The 23963-nt window shown below is 40.2% G+C and overlaps 2 protein-coding genes across 3 annotated transcripts; both read right to left on the reverse strand.

Annotated features, from left to right (window-relative positions):
* Window positions 1-15562: 15562 nt before the first annotated feature.
* Window positions 15563-16140, reverse strand: LOC125219858 (uncharacterized). Its single transcript, XM_048121946.2, has one exon. The coding sequence runs from the start codon at window positions 16035-16037 to the stop codon at window positions 15714-15716; it is 324 nt and encodes a 107-aa protein (XP_047977903.1). The 5' UTR covers window positions 16038-16140; the 3' UTR covers window positions 15563-15713.
* Window positions 16141-17063: 923 nt separating this feature from the next.
* Window positions 17064-22437, reverse strand: ABCG22 (ABC-2 type transporter family protein). Of its 2 annotated transcripts, XM_048099988.2 has the most exons (10): window positions 22291-22437; window positions 21784-22180; window positions 20221-20291; window positions 19655-19890; window positions 19433-19588; window positions 18871-19363; window positions 18510-18797; window positions 17985-18269; window positions 17792-17899; window positions 17064-17712 (listed from the first exon to the last, which is right to left on the reverse strand). In XM_048099988.2, the coding sequence occupies exons 2-10, from the start codon at window positions 22172-22174 to the stop codon at window positions 17491-17493; spliced, it is 2250 nt and encodes a 749-aa protein (XP_047955945.1). In that variant the 5' UTR covers window positions 22175-22180; window positions 22291-22437; the 3' UTR covers window positions 17064-17490. The 2 variants fall into 2 exon arrangements, with proteins under 2 accessions (XP_047955945.1, XP_088921736.1); XM_089065610.1 differs by lacking the exons at window positions 21784-22180; window positions 22291-22437 and having other exon boundaries at window positions 19655-19883; window positions 20221-20278.
* Between the last annotated feature and the right edge of the window lie 1526 nt (window positions 22438-23963).

The following is a 23963-nucleotide window of genomic DNA, read 5'->3' on the forward strand; positions in this document are numbered from 1 at the left end:
AGCATATAATTTGTAGATTGCTACCTAGAACCGAAGTGTCCTTCCTAGAACTAAGATAACAACTCCTAAAAGCTCCTAAGATACTTAGCTTCATTCAAAGGCTCAAATCTGTCGATTATATTGGCAAAGACGTCAACTTCTCTTCTTTCAAATTAAACTATTCACTTCCCAGGTATTGTAGGAAAATCCACATGCATTTATAAGGTGATCAATCAAATAAATGTATAAGCACAAGAGAAGTCATAATAACCACATGAGCCAAGGCATAGGAAAAGGAAATCAATTAAACATAAGAATCATTGTATCTCCCCCATAGAACTCTACGAAGGGTTTAGCTACTCATGTTCAACACAAAAGTCAAAGAAATATTCAAAGAAATATTCAAAAACATTGTTTGAACAGAAATAAAACTAAAAGTAGAAACTCCTAGAATTGGATTGGGCGGATTGGAGGTCTTGTCTTCAATCTTGCGATGAATACTCGTCCTCTGCTCGTTCTTCTCTTCTTCCTAGGTGAAAAAGTAGTATTTTTGGGGTAGGAGGCGTGTAAGTTGTGTTTGGAGGCGTTTCCTAGGCATATATATACCTAGGGTTGACTTTGGGCCCGAAATAAGCTGTCCGACGAAGCTGGCGGGTCGCCAGGCTGGGTGTGCGTCGAAGCTGGCGAGTCGCCAGCCGCTTACCGCGTTTTTTTCGTGTTTTGCTGGCGGGTCGCCAGGTTCGTTTGCATGCGAACCTGGCGGGTCGCCAGCTATGCCACTGCTCTGCGCAGTCTTGGTAAAACGGCCATAACTTATTTTACCAAACTCCGATTGAGACGTTTAAGATATCCACGCGAAGATATTTCGAAGACGAAGAGAATGGTATAAATTACATGCGAATCGGACTTCAAAATCTCCAGAAAAGATGTCTCGAACATTGAGCAGCTGCACATCCACATATTTTGTACATTTTTCTACACATTCTTCACAAAATGGTCAAAATACCAACATAATAGAGAAGTAGCTATAACCATGTCTCAAAGTTCACAATATATGATCAAAACCAAGTAAAACTACCCTCTAAAACCATGTAAATCCAAGTGAATCAGACACAGAGGTGGCGCTGCATCTACTGGACAGCAGCGGCAATGCTGAATGATCAGCAACGACGATGGATGGCGATTGCGGCGTGAGTGGATACCGGCAACGGCACTGAAGCCACCATGTTTTCGATGGAGACAAAAAGAGGAGATGGGGAGGACGATGGTGCAGGCATCGGGTGCGAACAGCAGCGACCACGGCTGCACAGCAACACGATCTGCAACAAGTTTCGTAATCAAGAGCAGCAACAGCTCCTGCTGCATCGCGGCATGGGCGGCGGTGGTGCTGTGCTTTTCCGACGAAAACCAGCGAAGGAGAAGAGAGAGGGACGACAACTTGTCGGAGACGGCATGACATCGCTGTGGGAAGAAAAGGAGAGTATAAGGCGTTCTATATGGATTGAGAAGAAGAAGTGTAACACCCCGACTTTTCCAATTTTTTTTTATAGTTGTTCTCGAGAGTGTGTCGTTTTTTTCAAGCCAATTTTTCACCTTTCTTTCTTGAGATGGAAAAACAATATACAATATTGGCCTATAGCGATTATTTAATTCTTTTTGGGTTGAGCCCAACTTATTTTAGAAACCCAAATCAAGCATGGAATTTTTTCATGGGAGCCCAATTCTTTTTTTTCTTTTCGAAACCTAATCAGCCGAACAAAATGAAAACTGCACTATGCAGAAAAATAGGAACAAACTAGCCAAATCTATTTAGAGATCACCAATACATATATATCCTCTCCACGTTCACCAGCAAAACCAATTTCACAAGTTACATCATTCTTCCAAAACCCTACCAAAGAAAACCGAGAGAGTTAGGAAAGAGAGAAAGGTGGTGGTGCCGTGTTGAGAAGAAGGCTGCAAAAGCTCCAACAGCGGGGCTGGACGGTGACGACTCCTACTCCGATCAGCAGCCTCGCAACAGCAGCAACGCGCTGATGAAACTCCGAGGAGGCAGCGGTGTCGCAGCGAGGGGCTGGCGGATCAAAGAGAGTGGGCTGGAGATGGAGCGACAGCGGAGCAACAAAGTTAGTTCTGCGGCAATGATAGATGGAGGAATGACAGCGGCGGTGCGAAGCTGATCGGGACAGCGATGGCACTGCTCGTACGCTCGATGGGCGCCTTCATACACGTGTTTCGAGAATGCAATGGAACGCAGGATAAGATTTTATGCGATCGAGGTGGGCTTTCTTTTTAAATAAGGGCAATGCCCTAAGTATATTTTTATGTGAAAATGAATATTTATCATGCCGTGTTTTGTTTTATCTATGGAACCTATCTGTTGTGGCTTTTGCCATCTATGGATAATCGAATTCGGGTCTGACTAGGGAGTGAGTCCCTACTCAGGCTAGTGTAGACCAATGGGGATCGTGAGCCATCTTTTGGGTCGGCCGGTCTTGTGACTAGGAATGTGGCCACATTCCTTGTCATCAATGGATCAGATATGGTAGACATCTATGGGAAAATGACTGCAGTCGAGTTTTACAATGGAAATGATTTTAGTGTCTTAGGGCATTTTCAAAACCCCAAGGTCACTCAATGGTGGCATGATAATTATTCTTTTTATAAAATGTTTTCGGCATGAGTCCACTGAGTGCATCAAGTACTCCGCTGAATATTGTTTATTTGAGTTGTCAATTGTTGAGATAATATTCTTTTGAGTTGTTGATTGTTGAGATACTTGATTTTATTCGAGCTATTTCAATTATTCGAGCTATGGTCGAGTTGTGTCTTTTTCCCCTTTCTTCCCCGCTTCTTTAACCCTCCCCTGGTCGCGATTCACCGTATTTTCTATCCTTGGAAAATGCGGGCGTGACAAGAAGATTGATATTAGGAGTAGAATCGGAGTTCACTAATTGATTTTGGAATCAAAATCAAAGAGAGAGGAAGGCAGAGCGATCGATTTTGAGGAACAATGGAAGAGTCGAGATTTGAGAGAGAAAGAAGACGACGAGAGTTTGAGAGAGAAATATGAGAGTGCTTGTTGGTGAAAGATTTAGAGAGATATACGAGGGGCTGATTTCAGCGAGCAACGAGGGCGATGTAGTGCCGTAAACGAGAGAAAGATACAGCGGCTGAAGATGACGACGTGAAACCACGCGATGGAGACAGACGGGACCGGAGACTTCAACTACACTGTGACAGCAACGACGCTACGTTCTGACCGGCAGAGAGGCTGCGAGCTGAGGAAGGGAGATGCCGATGTATGGCGATAGAAAGAGAGAAAGAGGAGACGAATAAGGGACAACAACGACGCTCTCCGTGAACAGCCGAGGCTGGATAAACCGGGCAGAAAGCTCGGGAAATGACAGCAACAACAAATGGTGGACAGCGGCTGCTCGGCTGAACGGTGATGACAAAAGCCGTGCTGGAGCGACGGAGATAGATGAGAGACCGAGGGAATCATCAGCCTTGGTAGAGCTGAGCGATGGAGACGGCGGGAGAGTATGCAGATGGAATTGGATGACAGAAGAAGGAATGGACATTTTTCAAATGCCATTTTTGGAATTTACTTAATGAGAAAAAGAGATATAAGTATGGCCCCTTTTACTATTTAACATATTTGGCCATAAGATATGATTTCAAGCATTATTGACAAATAGTACTCCCTCCGTTCTCTATAATTTGTCACCATTTGACCCAATATGGATTTTAAGAAATATAGTAGAAAGTGGGTTGAAAAAGTTAGTGGCATGTGGGTCCTACTTTTATATAATAGTTTTATAATAAAATGTGAGTGAGAATTGAGTTAGTGGAATATGAGGTCCATTACCAAGAATGGTAAAAAGTGAAAGGTGACAAATTTTTAGGAACGGACGGAAATGGAAATAAGTGACAAATTTTTAGGGACGGAGGGAGTAGTATGGAATGGAGTTATATTTACAGATGTCGGCTAATGAGTTAATTAGGAGACTTAGGCCGCTTGTTTTATTTGAGTTGGACTGGAATTGGAATACAAGAATGACGAGAGCTTGGACGGAGTCAATAGAAGGATGAATATGATGTGCTAATATCATAGATATTTTAGAAATTCCTAAGAGAGACCGAAGGGTAAGATTTATACATGCATGCATTGTTGAAATTAAATTATTTTCGTAAAGTCTAATTTTTGCATATTATGTTCTATTAAAAAAAGGTGATTTTTGCATGCTATTTGAGAACGGAAAGGATTGACAAGTGGAGGATTCAAGAGAACGAGGTGAGCTTTTTTTTAAGTAAGGACTATGTCCTAAGTATGTTTATTTTTAAATGGTGCAAAATATGTTTGTCATGCCATATTTTTGTGTTGATGTGGGACCTATCTGAAGTGGCTTTTTCCATGTATGGTTAATCGAATTCGGGTCTGACTAGGGAGTGAGTCCTTACTCAGGCTGGTGTACACTCAGCAGATCGTGCGCTATCTCTTTGATTTGGACGGTCTAGTGACTTGGAATGTGGCCACATTCCTTGTCATGTAGTTCAGATATGGTATGGTGATGTTGATGATGTCGAGGTTGATGGTTATGATGATGTTGGTGAAATGTTTTAGCGACTCGAGCCCTTTCAAAGTTAAAACTTCGAGGTCACTCGTTAATGGCATGATAAACAATTTTTATAAAAATGTTTTTGGCATTAATCCACTGAGTGCATCAAGTACTCACCCCTGCATTTGTTTTAAAAAATGTGCAGGTTGAGCGGTGACGAGCGCGGTGGGTGTTGAGAATAAAAGTGAAGAATGTCTATCAAATGTTCAAGAATATGTTATGTCTTCATATATAGCAGTATTCTACTCTCGAATGCTTCCACTAAACGTAATTTCATTTATCTTTTGATATCGTGGAATGTTGATTCTTTCAATTGTTGAACTATTGAGATTGAACACTCTTATATAAATGGGTGAATTTCCAAGGTTGATTCATGTCGAGCCATTGATTGTTTTCCCTATTTCTTTCCCGTTTCTTTAATCCCCCACTAGTCGCGATTCAACCGTGTTTTCTATCCTTAGAAAATGCGGGCGTGATATCATCAAACGAGACTCACCTCGCGCGCGATTCAACATAATAGACATCCTAGCACCGCTAGATATTAATCACCACTACCCAAATATATCAGGATTATTGGATCGCGAAAAACCCGCACCATTTGATAAGTCAAAGTAGTGCATAATCAATACCGTATGCTCAATGCTAACGTATGTAGATTAAGAAATAGTTATTTATCAAGACCTAGTCTTTCAGTAGATACCATAAAGACACATCTTGCAGTTAGATCCATTCGGTGCTATACCACACCAATGTCATCTTATTTCAGTAAGGCTTAGGGCATCCGCAACGGGGCGGACGATGCGACGGACGATGCATCGTCCGTCGCATCGTCCGCCACTGCAGCATCGCGGACGATGGGTAACCCATCGTCCGCGGACGATGCGCGGAGGATACCCATCGTCCGTGGCATCGTCCGCCACTGTGGACGAGGCGGACGATGGGTCACGGATGATGCGACGCGGTTTAGTTTTTTTTTTTTTTAATTTTATTAAATTTTCAAAACATATATATTCCTCTTTCACTTCATTTTTCACACTTCATTTTTCTCACTTCACTCTCATCAAATTCACTACATTTTCAAGCAAAATGGATTCCGGAGATTATCCGAATAGTCCGATGTTCGGTGGTGCACGATGGCCGGGTACAGAACCCGACGAATACTGGTCATTCGACACCAACGCCGAGTACGATCCCGACTTTTCCACCGACTCATACGGGTTGTCCGACATGGAACCGTCTCCACACCGCCCCTCCGCCGCCGCTGCACCTCGCGGCCGGCCCGCCGCCGCCACCACTTCTAGGTCCGCCTCCAAGAAGAAGCAGACCAAGGCACGAGCCCAGAAGTTGCCTACAACGGAGGTATGTGAAGAGTTCGCCCCGGGAAGGACGAACTACTCCGACCCCGAATCCATCGTCTTGACGAGATGTTGGATTGATGTTTCAGAGGATCCAGTATACGCCAACAACCAGAGGGTGACTGCGTATTGGGAGCGCATCGCCGAGAAATACAACGCGGCCAAGCCGGCGAATGCGTAAAGCGCCACAGGGAGCAGCTCTGCAAGCACTGGGATCAAATAAAAAAGCAGGTAAATTTGTTCGCGGCGGAGTACGAGAAGTGCGAGAGGGAGCAGGCCAGTGGCGAGAGTCTCGCGGATGTGCGAGACAAAGCGATGCAGTCGTACATTTCATTGTACGGCGATTTCAAGCACTACCAGTCCTGGGCGCTCTTGAGGGACAAACAAAAGTTCGTCGGTGGTGTGATTCCCCAATCGACGGCGGCGAGGAGGAGGGCGTCGAAGTGCACCTTCAATGATTATACAAGTAGCGATAGCGGCACGTCTCCGATGGACCTCAACAGTCCGGTGTTCGAGGATGAGAGTTCCGGCATACCGATGTCCTCCCGGCGTCCCCCTGGCGTCAAGGCTGCCAAGGGCAAGGGCAAGGCCACATCCTCCTCCGTCGCGCCGCCTGAGCAAGCCCCGTCGCCGACCCCGAGTTCGACGTCGTCCGCGACTTCGACCGCGGCCCATGCGTACGCGGATTTGGCGGCCTCCTCCGACTACCGGACGTTGTTGGACGCGCACACCGCCCTCATGCAGGCGACCAACCGCATCCAGCGGATGATCGATGGCCTCAGCCGCAAGTTGGGATTTCTCTAGACTAGCCTCCTTTTTTTGTATTTAGTGCTTTTTTTTTTATTTCTTATTTTGTAATTTTTTTTTAATTAAGTAAAATTAGAATTTCCCTTTAATTGTGTTGTTTTTATTTGTTTATTATTTTTATTTACAATGCAAACATAATAAAAATATAAATACAAAATAGTGAAATGCTTAGGGCGTCGCTTAGGGCGGGCTATAGTCCGCCCCACTGCAGGTGGAATAGGAGAAGGAAAAAATGCTGACGTGGCGGTGCATAGGGCATCGCTTAGGGCGTCCAATTGTGGATGCCCTTAGAAATAATCGGACTAAAATTGCAACCTTTCACGATAGGTAGTGTAATCCTACCTGGGTTGTGAAATTCTTATTTTTCTTTTGCAAAGCATTGCATAGAACCGACTGTGTTACCTTAAAGTGGACGTCGCCTACAACCAGTCTACTAAGCAAAAGACTTAGACTTCTTTTTGCTTCTTATACATTTAAATGTTTATAAAACATCTTAAAAATGCACAAATAGACACAATGTAATAATATACTGATTCTATTCGTACAAAACTGCTCGAATAATACTTAATCGAGTTAAAAGTGGATTGTAGAGTTTTTGCATACAAAAGTAAGATTCTATTCTCCCGAACTTGCTCGAAACATGTTTTTTAGTATACCAACCATAACATTATATACACTACATGAGTTGTGGCATTGGAGGCAATTGTTTATGCATAAACTTTAAATCATTTCATGTAAGTATAAGATTTGTAGTTTATTTCGAGAATTGTTATTAACATATCTATATGTACTTCATTTCTATTATAAAAGAGGAAACGAGTTTAAGATGTAGTGTGGTGGAAGTACAATATTGCAGAAGAAGAAGAAGTGACATTGTATTTATTTTTTGTTAAGATTTCTTTTATTATTTAATTTGTATCTATGTTTAGGCTTGGGTTTAGAGTTTTAAATGTCGGGCTTAGTCTTGGAAATAAATTTCATGTACAATTATTGCAAGAAATATGTGGAGTATTATTTTTTCCAAAGAGATTAATTGTTTTGAAAATTTTGTTTTGTATATACTAGGTCGATGATACTTGTGATTTTCATGTTAATCTTTTTTACAAAGAATTTTTCCAAAACTTAAGAACTAGTATTATATTATTTTTATTGTGTGTTAATATTTTGATACGAATGATACAAGAGTATTTATAATGTCCATTAATATAATATAAAATTATGATTGTTGTTTTATTGCATAGATAAGAAAGTGGTCATTGAAAGTTTTGAATTACTTTATGAATAATGCACATTCAATATAATTATATGCAATACGTTAAGTGCTTAGTTGATTTCTAAAGTTTTTTAATTTTAATTTTTGGGATTGTAGATTTAAATTGTATTACACGTTTATAATTTTTAACCTCTAGATAACATGGTTGTATCTGATTTAAAGTAATTAATTCAAAATATAAATTTATCGTGCTGAAATTAAATCTATCCGTGCATCGCGCGGGTATGATCCTAGTAGTACATAATATCTTAGTGTTATTATACAACGAAAATAATGCTATAATTCTTAGATTTCTAAAAACAGTAAAGCCAAAATTGGTACTGAACATATGGTCATTTTATGATTTTTTGTCCTAAACTTTATCTTTTGGATTTTTTGGTCCTGTACATTTCAAATCGGATCACAATTGGTCCTCCGTTAACAGTTTCGTTAAAAAATAACGGTCAACATGTTTAATCTCAATTTTGATCAAATTAGACTTTTAATTCTGATTATTTACACCCTAGTTAATTCCCTAATCATTTTTCATTTATCCCACACATTCTTCCCATCTTTCTCGCTATTTTTACTCTTTATGCACATATATATTTCCATTTTTTAACTTGTATTTATTGAAACCACATTCCAGCTATAATAAGATTCTCAATTTAAAAAAAAAAACACCATTTTGTCAGCGGCATCTTAGTGGGAATTGGCGAGAGAGTTGAGGCAGCGGGAGACAGAGGCGGGGCGGTCAAAGGTGAGGACTTTGATGAGAAATGTGAAGTTGGGTTGAGGGGATGGGGTTGGGAGTGAGCGGAGATGCTGGATTTAGGGGTAGGGAGCGGAGGGAGAAAGGAAGAGGGAGGAGAGGGAGAGGAGGAGGATGAGTAGCGAGAGGCGTCTCCTACTTTGAGGGGCCATCAGAGCATCCACAATAGCAATAGGCTAGCCATTGGCCCATAGGCTAGCCACAAACTCCTCCTGCCACATCATCAGCACTAAATTTCCTCCTACCACATCTCAGGACAAACAACTAGACAAGCAATAGGCTAGCCACAACAATCAAAAGTAAAAAACAACTAAATTTACAGAATTAAACACAAAATACGAAATTAAATTTACGACACATATATGGGAAAATTCATTAATTTCATTTAAATAAAATAAAGTACATTAATTAAAAAAATTACATACTAAAAAAAACTGAGCTTCCACACACGAGCCACCGTCTCACTCTACTCCTCGCCGTCCTCGCCGCTACCCGGGGCACCCAAATCTGCCGCATGTGAGGCCGCATCTGAGCCCCCCGCCTCTGCCGTGGCGGCCGCCAAATCGACCCGCATACTCTCGATGAGGTCATGAAGAAACCTCTTATCCACGGGGTCAGTTGCCGCCCTCCATTTACCTATGGATCTTATGCATTCTCAGCTGCGTCGCTTGATGCCCGATGCAGGCGAGCTCGGCTGGCGACTTGCCACTGGGGGGAATGCCGACTGGACCTCCTCGGACCCCCGGGCGCTTCTCCTAGCTACCCGTTGCGCCCTCCTTTGACTAACTGGGCGAGTGCGGCGAGCGAAGGATGGAGGAGTCGGGAACTCCCAAACATCGTCGGGGAGCTTGTGGGAGCCACCGCTACTGCTATGGTCGCCGACGAGGTTCAGCCGCTGCTTCTTCGGCCAGACAGCATTGACACCCGCCCGGTTCTTCTCGGAATCCATCAGCACCAGATAGCAGTTCCAGTAGGTGAATTCCTTATACAGCCCTGGCACGGGGAATGCTCTCTCCGCTATCCTCCTGCAGTCCTCGTCAGTTTGGCCATTGGTCTTCATGCGGAGGGCGTTGGTGAACATGCCCGCAAATCGTGAGACCGCAGCCCTGATTCCTTCCCACCCCTTCCGGCACTCCTCCCCGCTGTATGCCTTCCCATGCAGGCAATTCCTCTTGTAGACTGCTGCAATTTTAGCCCACTTGTTGGCGATCCTCCGATTGTTTGAAATGAGGGGATCATCACAAACAGACACCCAAGCCTTGAACAGCGCGACGTTCTCATCATCCGTCCACTTCCTCCGTACACTGTCGTCATCAGCCGGCTGCGACGACTCACCTACCACCTTTTTGCCCTTGCCCTTCTTTTTCGGTGCGCCCCGCCGCCCCTAACCTACTCCCTCTGTATGAATGGGAGTGTCTTCGTATCGAACGCCAGGTACCAACAACTCCTCTAGGGAGAAAGTGTCATCTCCAGTGAATTGAGTCTCCACCGAGGTCGATGTGTAGGAAGACGCAGTAAAAAAGTCAAGACTGGGGCGATAGACATTTGACCCCTCCGGCTGCACCACCGGCCGCACCTGAATCCCAGGATGCATCCCCTGCCATCCCGCCCCCCCCCCCCCACCCTGGCATCATCTGCCCGCTCAGCTAGACCTGCTCAAGGTTTATTGAACCGTCGGTTATAACCGAAACTGTAACCGTCGGTTACGGTTCCGAACCGAAACCTTGAGAATTTACTCGAACCGAAACCATCGATTTTTGAACCATGGTTCGGTTCAGGTTCAAATTTTTTCGAACCGAAACCGTACCGGAACCGCCGGTTCCGCGCGGTTTCAAACCGGAACTGCGAAAAATGGCCGGAAAATAGTGAAATCAAGCCAGAACCGCAAAAAACCGACGGTTTGGAACCGTGAAAAACCGGCGGTTTGGAACCGAAACCGAAACCGAAACCGGCGGTTTTGGAACCGTGAAAAACCGCAGGTTTGGAACCGAAACCGAAATCGAAACCGGCGGTTTTGGAACCGGAACCTTAACCGCGAAACACCCTCGCGGTTCGGTTCCGGTTCAACAATTTCTAAAACCGGAATCGGCAGTTCCGAACCGGAACCGGCGGTTCCTGAACCGTGGGCACCTCTACGCTCAGCATCCCCTGCCCGCCCGGCATCCCACTATCCCCGGCTGCCATCGCGGCCATCATCTGCTGCCACTGGTACATATTTTAGTACCCACCCATCGGTTCCATGGGAGTTTGAGACCCGCTCATCACTGGAGGAGAGTCGTTGTTGTTCTCCATTTCGTGATATTGCACTTGCACAAAAATTTAGAGAGAGAAAACTCGTTAAAACAAGTGTTGCGAATGAAAATGATGTTCAAATCACTTATGTATAGTGTTTAGAAAATTAAAAAAAAAAAAAAAACACAGTTAGCCGATCGCTCGCCGGTCGCCAGCCTACTACGGCGGCGAGCCAATCGGCGAGTGCATCGGCCAGCGACGCAAAATCAGCCAGCGCTCGCCTATTTTCTCGCCAATTTGGCGCTAGCCGGCAGCAATGGTTCGGCGAGCGGACCGGCCAGCGCCGGGAATCGGCTAGCCGGCCCGCTCGCCGCCATTGTGGATGCCCTCAATAATTAGGGGTGATTGCAGCTAAAATCTAGAGGTATTCAATAGAATTAACTTTGCGGAAAGAGGCAATGCAGAAAAGCTCGGATTGGGATTGAATCCGGCGGCAAGGATATTGATCTCTTATTGCCCACCAAGTTCAGATAATCACAAATAAATTATCAAAACTAAGCTTTTGGTGTCGAAAATGAATTATAACTAATTGATTAAACTAAAAGGAAAATAAAACAAAAATAAAACAGAGAAAGTTTAATAAAACAAAAGTAAACAGAGTGTGATTCGTCGTGGGAGGGAGAGGGGAGAGTAGACGTGGCCACGGTTCAAAAACCGCCGGTTCCGGTTCGGCGATTGGTGGAATCGTAAATTTTTAAATTTTATAGTTATAACTTTTAAATTCTATAGTAAAATCCAAAGATAATTGATAACGATAAATGATAACGATAAAGAATTGCAATTTTATTGATTTGAAACTTTGAATGTAAATTTCTACAATACAATTACAAGTTACAACTTACAACTTACAAGTTACAAAATACAACAATACAACTATATACTTGAATTTAAAATTTAAATACAAAATTACAATTTACAAAAAACATATTAAAAGTAAAGTTGAAACAATTAGGAAAAAAAAAAGAAATAAAAGGAAAAGGACTTAAGCTCAACTTAAATTTAAAATTTAAGTTGAGGTGCCTACGTATCCTTAATGCTAAATTGCATTGTGGAATCAAAGTCCACGTAGTTCTCTTACCTTGCTTACCTTGTTGGTTGGCGGTTGACGGCAGTTGGCCTTCATTCTTCACCTTCATCCTCAGTGTCGGTGAAGGTTTCCTCACTCTCTTCACGAGCATCCCAATCTGGTTCTTGCGCTCTCTTTGCAGCTTTTCCCCAATCATCAAGTAACATCACAGCTTCCATATTTCTCGCGGAGAGTTTGCTTCTTCTCGCGTCCAAGACACATGCTCCAACACTGAAAGCGGACTCGACGGCAACGGTGGAAGCCGGGACTGCAAAGATCTCCTTAGCCATTGACGCAAGTATGGGATAATCTTTCTCGTGTGTTCCCCACCGCTCTAGGACGTCGATTTGGGCGGGTGTAGGACCTGCATCACTGAAAGTATGGTGGCGTGCTTCCAAATAAAAATCTAACTCGCTTACCGATCCCATTGAGGTGTGCCTTGAGCTTGAGCCTGTGCCGTAGCCGTATAAGTCGGCTAATTGTGATTGAGCATCGGGGTCATCATAAGCAAAACCAAAACCGGTTTTCTGACACGAACCGGCGGTTAACCGTCCTTTTTCAGACCTACGCCTGCAAGCCTACGAACCTACCGGCGAACGGCTACATATTCCCGGTTAACCGGCGGTTCCGGTTGCTTATTTTTTGAACCGTAACCGGCCCGTAACCGTAACCGTAACCGGATTTCGAACCGGAACCGTCGTCCGGTTCCGGTTCCGGTTCCGAACCGCCGGTTGGAAATCGGCGGTTAACCGGTGGTCCGGTTTGGTTTGGCCACCTCTAGGGGAGAGTCAGAAGACGATTCGTTTTTGGCCAAGTGTTTGGGAATTTTTTTTAATTTCATTTTGTTATTTTAATTTCATTTGTTTTTAGTATATTTATTGTTAATATATTTGTTTTGTTTTATTAGGAGCAATAAATTAGAATAATAATTAATGATATAATTAGTGAGTTAAAAATCATAATTAAGAGCTTTAATCGGTCAAAATTGGGTTAAACTCGTTACCGTTATAAAATTAACGAAATTGTTAACGGAGGACCAATTGTGATTAATTTGAAATGTACATGACCAAAAAATACAAAAGATAAAGTTTAGGACCAAAATCATAAAATGAGCATATGTTTAGGACCAATTTTGGCCTTTACTCTTATAGAAACTACTTATTGTCTTAGTGTCATTCATGTTCATATATATTTAATTTCTTAATGTTATGATCATCAAATGAAATAATCAGAGTGATTTGCATTAAATTATACTATTATTAAATATAAATTTTAAATTTCTAAATCTAAAAAGTACTACTTGCATGTATATATACATAATTTCCTAGAGTTATCTGATGCACTTTTTATTAGCACTAAATAATCCCTCAAGTGTAATGATATATAATATAGCTAATTTAGTACCAGATATTGAGCACAAGAAAAACGAACACAAATTGACTATCTTCTAATAAGCTTCTTTTACTATTTGGAGAATCAAAAGGTTTTGGATTTTTTAAAATAAAAACTTGTAAAAGCAAAGAAAACAATGATTGCAGATAAAACACAGAGAGAATTCAGATGCGATAAGGGAATTCCCGGGATGTGCTTTCACAGCTATTGTATACAAATTCCAACTACAACACCTCATACTTCACTAGAACGAGTCACATATGTATTGCCCATGCGGCACAAAGTAGATTACAGACACTAGGAGCGTCAATCCTAGAGTTATAACTCCTAAAAGCTCAATTAGACCCCCACGATGTCCCCACTTTCAATTAACTGTATCGTTTTCTTGCTATAGAATTATGCAGCAAAAAGGCCTCCTTTTAGTTACACATCATTGAATCCTTGTAGCCTTGATCTTCTCTTGCACTCTTCAGCAAACACCTTGGACTTGATGAACAATGGAAAAATCTCAAAGTATTCTTACTCTGGAATTATGCAGCAAAAAGGTCTCCTTTTTTATGAAGCTTGGGGGGAGGGGGGTATTTATAGCCTTATTTTCGTGCCCCACAATTATGACAAATATTCAGCACAGTATGGTAAATCTTAGAGAGAAAGTAGGTCAAATCCGTGAGCTGCTCTTCCCCAGCAGGCCATTGCACGTTGTTTAGCGGCCGCTGCAATGTATTCAGTAGCTTCTGGATCTTCTGGAGCGGTCGTTGTACACAACCCAGCAGTCGCTGGACGTGTCCTCTTTTTCAGCTCAAATTTTCCGAAGCGGACCGCTCTTTCAGCGGTAGCTGGCTGGGTTGCAGCGGACCGCTGGACCTCTCGAATGCTTTAGATTTCCAACTTCGACTTTTAGCTATCTTTTAGGTTTTATTTTTGCACATTTCTCACACAACACGTCAAAATACCAAAATAGATAAAATATGCAATTTATGGACAAGTATGCAACTTTGACACTCAAAACGGACCAAATAATGACCTTAAAACAGTGTAAAATCCGAGCATATCATTATCCTCCAAAGAAATAATAATTGTATCTCGTATTCAATTATTTTTTATTAAATAATTTTATAATTTATAACTTATAGAAAATGACTACATGTATATGTAATTAATTTATTAGTATTACCATCAAACAAAATAACCATAATCATTTAAATCCAATAATTTTATTATTAAATCATTTGCAACTACATGCATATATCCTTAATTTCTTATAATTATAATTACCAAACAAAACAATAGTAAAATAGTGATTCATATTTTATTATTATATTATTTATATATTTACAATTTATAAAAAATAACTACATGATATATACTTAATTTCTTAGTGCTACGATCATCAAACCAGATAATCATATTGATTGGAATCTAATTATTTTATTATTAAATAATTTTAAAATTTATAACTTTTAAAAAATGACTAATTAGCAACCAAAATTAAAATCAATTCTTAGCCACTAGATTAAAAGCCTAATGGTTAAAATATTGCCAAGTGAATTATATTTTGAATTTTAATAATTAGTAAATAAATTTTAAGAGTATAAATGTCAATTCTTTCTCGTCAAAATCATCCGCGTGGAGGTGCCAGGTGGCATCCATCCAGCGCGCCTGGTAAGTAAATCGGGCCAGCCTATATTTGGGCCACATAACAATTGAAAACTCAACAAAAAATAGTCCAAGCAAATATTATTAACAGCCTAAGGCAAGGAGTCCAATATTCAACACGATCCATAATTCATTTGTACTAATTAAAATAAAGATACCTAAGTAACTAGGATTGCACTATCTGATAACTCTTCTACAACCTCCATTGCTTGATCGTCGTTATCGCTCATAACACACTTAATCTGATATGTGATATCCATGATTTTAATGTATGCAACATATTGTGTATTCGCAAATTTTAAATGAGATATGTGTGACATTTGTTATCATGCGAAAAAACAACCACCTCACACATACACAATATCACACTTACACAATAGCACCGATCCACTAACAAAAAGAGATGGAAACAAAGGCAAATGACGCCATACATATCTCCTTTAAGTCGGGATCCATTTATTTCAATTAATATACCTATCCTATATTACGTTTGTCACAAAAATAAAACTAACGTGAGAAATCACATTCGGCCCGATGAGCTCCTCCAAAATCCGCCGCTGTAGAACTGATCGAACATCTCCTTATCGAGCTCCATCACCTCCGCGCTCGACGGCGCCGGGTGAATCTGGAAGTCCTTGTCGTCGGATGTGCACTTGGCCGACGGCAGCAGTCCCCTCTTCAACAGCCTGCGGCGACGCTTCTGCCTCAGCGCCTTCCGGCAGAGCCCCGCCGGCACCTTGCACGTGGCCAGCACGAGGAGGTTCACCAGGCCGCAGGGGCAGCAGCAGCACACCGCCGCGCACTCCGCCGTGGTGCCGCCCACGACCTCTGCCAGCCGCGTCATCGTTTAAATAAGATGATAGTGTGACACAAGGCTTAATTGTATGAGAAATTTTAATAGTAAGTGAATGATTATGATTTTTGAGAGTGAGTTTGTTTTTCGTTGGAAATTGGAATGGAGATTCTTAATACTTATAGAGAGTGGAGATGATATTATTTGTATTAGTGATATTTTTTGTGATGAAGAGTGATAGTACTAGTATTATTTTTTTGTAAACCATATAATTAGAATATTCATTGGAAGAAAATAAGATGACAGGAACGTAAGTGATGGCAGAGTAGAGGGAAGGGAGCAGTCATTTTAATGCGCTGGACGGAAGAGAGACGCCTACGGTTGGATTCATATCAAAAATAGGTGTCGTCTGATTTGACGAGTAATTAAATCGTCTCATGACATATATAACTTCTTTTATGTGGTTTCCATTCAACATATATAGTAAAGAAATTCATCAAAAATATAAAATGATTATGGCTTGTATTGTAGTGGTATGCTTTTGATAGGCATTTAATTAGTGAAAATCTCGATCTTGCATTTGCTTGAGATATTTTACTGGGCTTCTCGCGACAACATTGTTGTATCTGTATAGACTGTAATGATTCCATTTTTCAGAGTTTCGATCGCGATTTTGCTAATATTTTCAATCATTCTATGTTCTTAGTATAATTAGTCGACTTATAATGCTTCCATTGTGTATAACTACAACATAATGATGCAATATTTTCAATACGTTCTTAATTGTTTTCTTTGTGTATTAGTGCATATATAAATTATCAATGATTGATGTATGTTGGTATTGATTATAATCAACATGAGAAGCTAGGTATGAAAAGTCTATAAAAAATGTTGAGACTTGAAGAGCAATAAGATACGATCAGCAGTTGTTAGCTACCTTTTCCTTGATCGATAAAGTAGTGAAGAAACCGGATTGAGGTACTTTTTTACCTTGGACCTTTTTTTTAGTAAAACTATTGAAGTAGTCTACTTATGAAATTAATTATACAATGTAGATTGATGAGATTGACACACTGATTAACCCAAAATGAGGAACATTTTGATTCTTATCTTGGGTGTTGGTTTTGAATGGCAAAAGTAGCAAAACATTAAGTACAATATATACAATCATCTTGACTAAAAATACCATATCCTATGTGTTCTTCTCAATAGAATCCAGTAACCAAACATAGCCTTAGAAAAGAAGGTGAAAAACTTTCACGGCACTGTTTGAACTTGTCAGAATTTGCTCGAAACATGTCTTTCAGTGATCCTGCAAAAGTATCTTATAGAAATCCATGCTATGAGTTTATGCTAATTAATCTCGCGAAATCGTAGTTGTGCAACCTCTTAGAGGCAGGAGTTTCAGTAGTCTTGTGGCCAGATGATTTGTTAGCTAACAAAAGCCTTGAAAACAAAAAACTGAGCTGTTGCGAAGCCGTTAACAATATGGATATATGGAGCCCTAAGCTCCCGGCTGGAGCTTCATCCTTCTCAAAGATAGGTAAGCTAGAATTCTGTAGCCTATCACCATTGCTACCAGCGCTCCAACCTCCTTGTAACCGTCGTCTATTCTGACCCCATTGACCGTGTCACTTATGTGCTCGTACTGCACTTTCAAGAGAAGTTTGTAGGTGTGGTAATTGAAGGAGAGATAGCGAAGCCACGATATAAAAACCGGAACATTCTGCAAAATGTTTATAGTATTAGTATTTTTCCTACTTTATCCCCATTTTAAGTATTTACTTCATAATGTTTGTGGTTACCTTCACAAAGTATCCTCCAGCCAACATGAAGGTCATCACTGTGACCGAGGCCAACGTTGTCGCCTTCTTTAAATCCATCAGTGTAGCACCAATGGCTAGCCCCAGCCCCTGCCATCAGTTTTTACTCTAATTATTGTTTCATGTTATGTATTCGAATTGCTATAACGATCACATAAATGGAGAAAGGGCGTACCTGAGCTGCTACAATGCAGAGAAAAACTGTTACTACAGTGAGGAAAAATGAACCGGCATTCATTCGTAACCCTGCCATGAAATATACAACCACGAGGAAAAGTACTGGCAATATAAGGTCGAGTGGAAGGTCGCTTGTCGTTCTTGCCACGAAATATGCGCTCAATCTGTACATGTCCGCTGCTCGTTCCTTGCTCAGCATGGCTCTCTCTTGGGGAAATGTAAAGATGGCTGTGAAGACCGGGAAAAATCCCCAAAACACGGCAATGAAGAATAGTAACCCTGCCTGTAAAAGTTTTTTGCATTTAGATTAATTTTTTGTTCTATAGCTTGTTGATGAACATACCAGATTCAGCCATTTCATTATACTAAAAGTGTCATGCTACTTGTCTTTGTTTGAATCTCCGTTCTTTATATCTTATTATAGCAACTTATTTCATTATGCCTTCGTTTGCAGAATAAACAATATACTCTTGATGTGTATACGATGTTATAGAATTCTATTTACTGACACATGTTTGGTTACCTGATCTTGCAGCTCTTTGGGGTTATTGCTGCCAGATTGCCACCATAGCAATCCCAAAATAGTTGCGGTCGCAAGAACCTGAGTTACCCTCAACCAGCTAAAGTAGTCGTGCCTCCGTTCTTTAAGTCCTCTGCAGAATAGTATGGAGTATTGTTCAAACCAACTTGCTCCCCATTCTCTCTTTGCAGAACATACTTTGGCCTTAATCTCATCATCAATTGGGGTCGGGTTTTTAAGTTTCTTCTTCTCACTTTCAGCTACCCGTGTCTCATAAGCCTCCACGAGATACTGCTTAAGAATGGTAACATATGAGTTTGTTCTTTTTGAATCGTTGCGTATCATATAAATGAATATCTATTACCTCATGCACAACTGCTGGAGCTGGTTTTCCACTCTTTGTTTCTGTTGTGGAGTTCCCCATTTGCACTTTATCCTCCAACTCTGAGGGGACGGAGATGTCTGTTACGTTTCCATTTGCAAGGTCGAGCATGAACTCTGCAGGGTTCATCGCAATAAGAGGGGAACATCCTATGGATGAGAAGTAAACCATTGCTTCCGACACCTTTCCAAAGTATAGCAGACTCCCTTTGCCCAGAAGAATCAGCTTGTCAAACTTAAGGAAGAGTCTGCTCGATGGCTGGTGAATCGTCGTCACCACTGTTTTACCAGCCTCGGCTATGTCGTGCAATGTGTCCACAATCCTCAAAGCAGTGGTAGAATCCAGGCCTGAGGTTGGTTCATCCAGGAACAAGAGTGATGGGTTGATAATGATCTCATTTCCAATGCACACGCGCTTCCTTTCTCCGCCTGAGACTCCTCTGACAAAGGAGCCACCTATCATTGTGTCTTGGCAGCTGGTTAAATACTGAAAGGTCAGTAAATTTCACAAAATATGCTCAAACTTGCTACCTAATTAATTATACCTCTCTAGTCCCAGCTCGTATATAACATCCGACGCTCTTTGATCCTTTTCCTCTTTCGTCAAAGTCTTTGGAAGCCTCAACCGAGCTGCATAAGTCAGCGTCTCCCTCACAGTGAGATGAGGAAACAGAACATCGTCTTGAGTCACGAACCCTATCCTGTGAGATTTCCAATGTCATTACTTGCTTGATGCCATGAATTCCATATTAAAACTAGATAGTTACCTGCACTTTAGGGACTTGGAATATGGTTGATCATTGTACGTGATCGAGCCACCGTGGGCGGGTTCTCTCACCCTCCCTCCTAGTAGGCTCAGCAATGAAGTCTTTCCACTTCCAGATGGCCCCATCAGGGCTAGAACTTCCCCTGGAGAAACAGAGCCATTGATCCCATACAGAATATCTTTCTCCACTGTCGATGTTATGCCTTTCAGTATCACCTTGTATGTTACATCTGTGAACTGCACATTTTTAGGAGACAAGAATATGATGTGCTTGTTTAAGGCCATTGCAAGAAATTGGGGTCCTACACAACACACACTAGTTGATCACATAGTCTAAGTGCATCATCATCGTCGTCGTCGTCATTTTATTTATGGCCTAAGGCCTAAGATCATATAATTGTGACTACTGCATTGTAAGATTTGAGTTGCAGTGATCTATAGCTAGATAAACATCCAAATAGATGGCATCACAAATTAATCTGCGGCTCCTTCTAGAAAGTACCTGGGCGCAACCAATCGCGTTTTGACATGTGTACTCTATATCGAGTTTCATGATGTGTATATTACCTTGAGGTAGATTGGCATTGTGGGTTCTGTTTGGAGTCTCTTCTTTTGCCTGCCTGCCTCAAGATCATCAGCTGCAACCATTTTTCACTATTTTATTAGCTACGAGTTAAAGTAAATTCAGTTATAGATTAATAATAATTAGCTTAATAGGCAATAAAAAAATCTAAATGATTTTGTAGTACAAGTATATGTAATTACTAGTATTTGATTAGTGTTAAATAAAATTGTAAAAATATATTTTTGTTATCACAAACTATATTAATATTAAATAAAATTGTAAAAATATGAAACCGTAAAATTGAGTACACATGATATGTACTGAGAGTCCTTGGCAATGCAAAGGGACCCCATGAGGTGGCCAAACAAGTATGGACCTTACAATTGTACATAGATAAATAAATAGGATAAGATGGTAGTACAATTATTTGATTTGGTGGAGAATTTTGTGTCCCGCACCCAATCCTAAATACCTAATTTTATTGTAGGAGTATTTCTTAATCAAAATTTGTGCTTCTTCCAAAAACATTTGTCACACACTAAGGGTGACTACGACTACCACCTTCATTTACGTACCTACATGTTCAACCATCAGAATTTTTCGTCCCATCATATTCATATTCTTTCATGATTATGAACAGGAAAAATTAATTGAGTGCCTCATTATAACATCCTCATTATTTATAAGAAAATATAAATATGAATTAATTGTAGATGAAATGCCATTCAGAATCATCGGAAACTGCCGAAAAATTAAATAGTTTCATTTTCATGCAGGTCCATTTGCTTTAAAGCAAAAGAACCTGTTTTTGCTTTTTGTGAAAGTAGTTTAGGACCAATTCTCTTTTTTTTTTTGAAAAGTTTATTTATTTTTATGAATAACTCCAAATTATGAAAATTTAACGTGACCAGTGGTTTGGCTAGATTCATGATTCATGCATGTGTCCTTCCTCTTTTTTCTTTATGAACATACATGGCCTTTCCCCTCACCTGTCTTCACTCATGCAAGCATAAATATATCAAGATAGAAGTGAAAGAAAGAATCACAGGAAAAGAGGTCTTGCTTTAGTCATCTGATATTAGAAAACATGATAAGAACACACATTTTATGTCGTTTTAGGTCAGATAACTCTAAGATAGATGAGTTATCTATCCTAGAAAACAGACTGATCTAAGTTAGTCAGAAACTTAACTTGCTTCTCTTTATAGTTCCGTTTGCATAAAATATTGATCAATTAAGTTATATTTAACTACCCAAATAATAGTAGTAATATACGTATGGGAAAGATCGAAAATATTGGCACAAAACCAGATTTAAGTGTTTGGCTCTAATAAGTTGCCTTTGGCAGAGGGAAAACCATGTGGATTCAGATCATTTTGGAAGCATTATGGTCTTAGTTAATGTCAATACAAGTTCGTTATCGATCACTAATCCTCCTTTGATCTATTGATTAAATAAAATAGTTTACCAAATTTAAATAGTAGTATGTATTTCAAAGTAATTTAAATTTAAACAACGTTAATTTTAGTTAGTTTCACATGTAAAATGTGTGAGAGAGGACTGACCGATTTCGTCGTCGCTAAACGGCTTCGAATCGGCGATCTCGTCGGCGGGGACAGTGAAGCCGGTGAAGGAGAAGGAGAAGCCGAGGCTGGCGCTGGAGGCGCGGCTCAGGGCGGCGCCGCTGTTCAAGTCGTCCACGTCGAATTTCATCTGAGCGCTCCTCGACTTCCGAATGTGAGTGTTCCTCCCCACGCTGCCGCTGCCCCGCCCCGGCGACGCCGCCGCCAGCCGCCGGCTCGACATCCGCGACAGGTTGCCGCTGCCGTCCGCCGCCGCATCGCCGCCGGAAGACACCGGAGATTTTATCGCGCCCAGCGCCGCCGCGATCGTCTCCACCAGCTGGTCGGATTTCGTCCGTATGAGACTCGTCGTCGAATTATTCGTCTTCTCCATTTCTTACTGTGAAAAAAATTTACATGCAAATTATATTACAAATTGACTCCGTGATTTTCGATACGATATGATACAACAGGATAAAACAGTAGGTGAGAGAGGACAGTTGGACTTACAATATACTGTAATTGGTTGGCCTAAATATTTAGAGGGAGAAAGAAGAGTTGTTGAAGTTTGATCATAAATGTGGAGGGTTTTTGTTATATATAGGGTGAAATGAGTGATAGAGAAATTTGAGAATAGTAGTTAAGTTGCATGTGAGCCCCTAAACTTTGTGATAATTAATAAGGCCATAAATGCAAAAGATAGGTAAAGGAACAAGTGTTGGCTTCGCACGGCTCTACGCTGCAAGTGGGGATTTAATTCGAATATTTCTTTTTTATGTAAAATGAGGAAAATGCTATCTAGCTTTGGAACATACTAGATCTCTTAATTAACTTGCTTACATTCTAGTAAATGATTGTTGCATTTAAATTAGCTATCGATATTAGTATCGCTCAGGTAAATTAGCCCATTAAATTCTCTTTGCTTTTATATTTCTTAATTAAGCCATTGGTGACTTGTGCAACACAACGTTCTTTAAAATTCTATAATAAATTGTCGACATGCGTAGTTTATGGCTATGACTTAGTTGTTGTTTACTTTTGTGAGTTTTTTGTTTCTTGCTATTTGTGATTATAAAATTTCTCTGGCTAATAACTTCAGTATATATGTTGCACTCGTGTCCCTTGGTTTCTATTTTCTTGTGTTCGTTCGTTGTTTTTCTTATATAGTGGTTTTCGATCGAGTGTTTGTTTTTCTCTTACGCTTCATGTTGTTATTTCTATTGTGAATTGCTATTTTGGTGGTTCACAAATTTTGACTATCAGAAGTCCTTAATTTTTTTTTAAAGCAGTGTGCTTATTCTTTTTCAAGGAAAATAATAAGAAAATAATAACTCATATACATTTATATTTACATAGAAAATCAATGATCACGCGGTCACATTTTTATTTGAGATATCTCATGCAAGCACATTGGAAACATGGAATTTGACCAAAGCATATACTAATATACTATGCATGTGTTATACTATATAGGTTTCTCAAAATTGGCAACTGTTAAAAGTATGTTTAGTCAAGTGATGCACCAATTTATTGGGAGCCGTACAAATGCACATCAAGTGCACATTCAATGCTCACGAAATTAAGAAACATTCATTACGGAAGGAACAATTCGCAGGTGCCATAATACAACAAACTGTATATTCCAAAAGAAAAATGATTTAGAGACATAATGTCTCCAAGCCATAATACCATAACGAGGTTAAAATTGTAATCTTATATTATATTATATTTTTAATTAAATCTACACTTTTTTACATTTACCTTTTTGCCCTTACATCTTAAATAAGGATGTGGTAACTTAATTATGGAATATATATAAATGTGGAAGATATGATTTAAAATTAAAATATATACCTAAAGAAGTAGAATATTAGAGAAATGGGAGATTTATTCATAAATGTTTTATTCAACGTAATGTTCCAAAACTAAGGGAATAAATTATGAGATTTGAACTTAATGAATAAATTATGAATCCATTTTATAAAAATACTAATCCTATATTATTTTCTTCTTTTTTCTTATATAAAATATTAGAGTTTTAAACTCCATTCAGTATATCATTAAATAAATTATTAGTTATAATAATAATAATAATAATAATAATAATAATAATAATAATTGACTTTATAGTATTTATTGAGTTTGATTTATATAAAATATTAGAGTTTGATTTTTGAGTATTT

This window comes from Salvia hispanica, chromosome 2 (assembly GCF_029641045.1).
Source record: "Salvia hispanica isolate PSC_SH4W2 chromosome 2, Shi_PSC_v1, whole genome shotgun sequence".
In the NCBI taxonomy this organism is placed as follows: Eukaryota; Viridiplantae; Streptophyta; class Magnoliopsida; order Lamiales; family Lamiaceae; genus Salvia; species Salvia hispanica.

Excerpts from the sequence above, each read along its gene's own strand:
- ABCG22 (XM_048099988.2), bottom strand. The coding sequence starts at position 22,174 with ATGGAGAAGACGAATAATTCGACGACGAGTCTCATACGGACGAAATCC. Across the intron at positions 19,364-19,432 it reads TACGAGCTGGGACTAGAGAG|CTGCCAAGACACAATGATAG; the intron begins GTATAATTAATT and ends GTATTTAACCAG. Across the intron at positions 18,798-18,870 it reads CTCCAGCAGTTGTGCATGAG|TATCTCGTGGAGGCTTATGA; the intron begins GTAATAGATATT and ends ATTCTTAAGCAG.
- LOC125219858 (XM_048121946.2), bottom strand. The coding sequence starts at position 16,037 with ATGACGCGGCTGGCAGAGGTCGTGGGCGGCACCACGGCGGAGTGCGCG.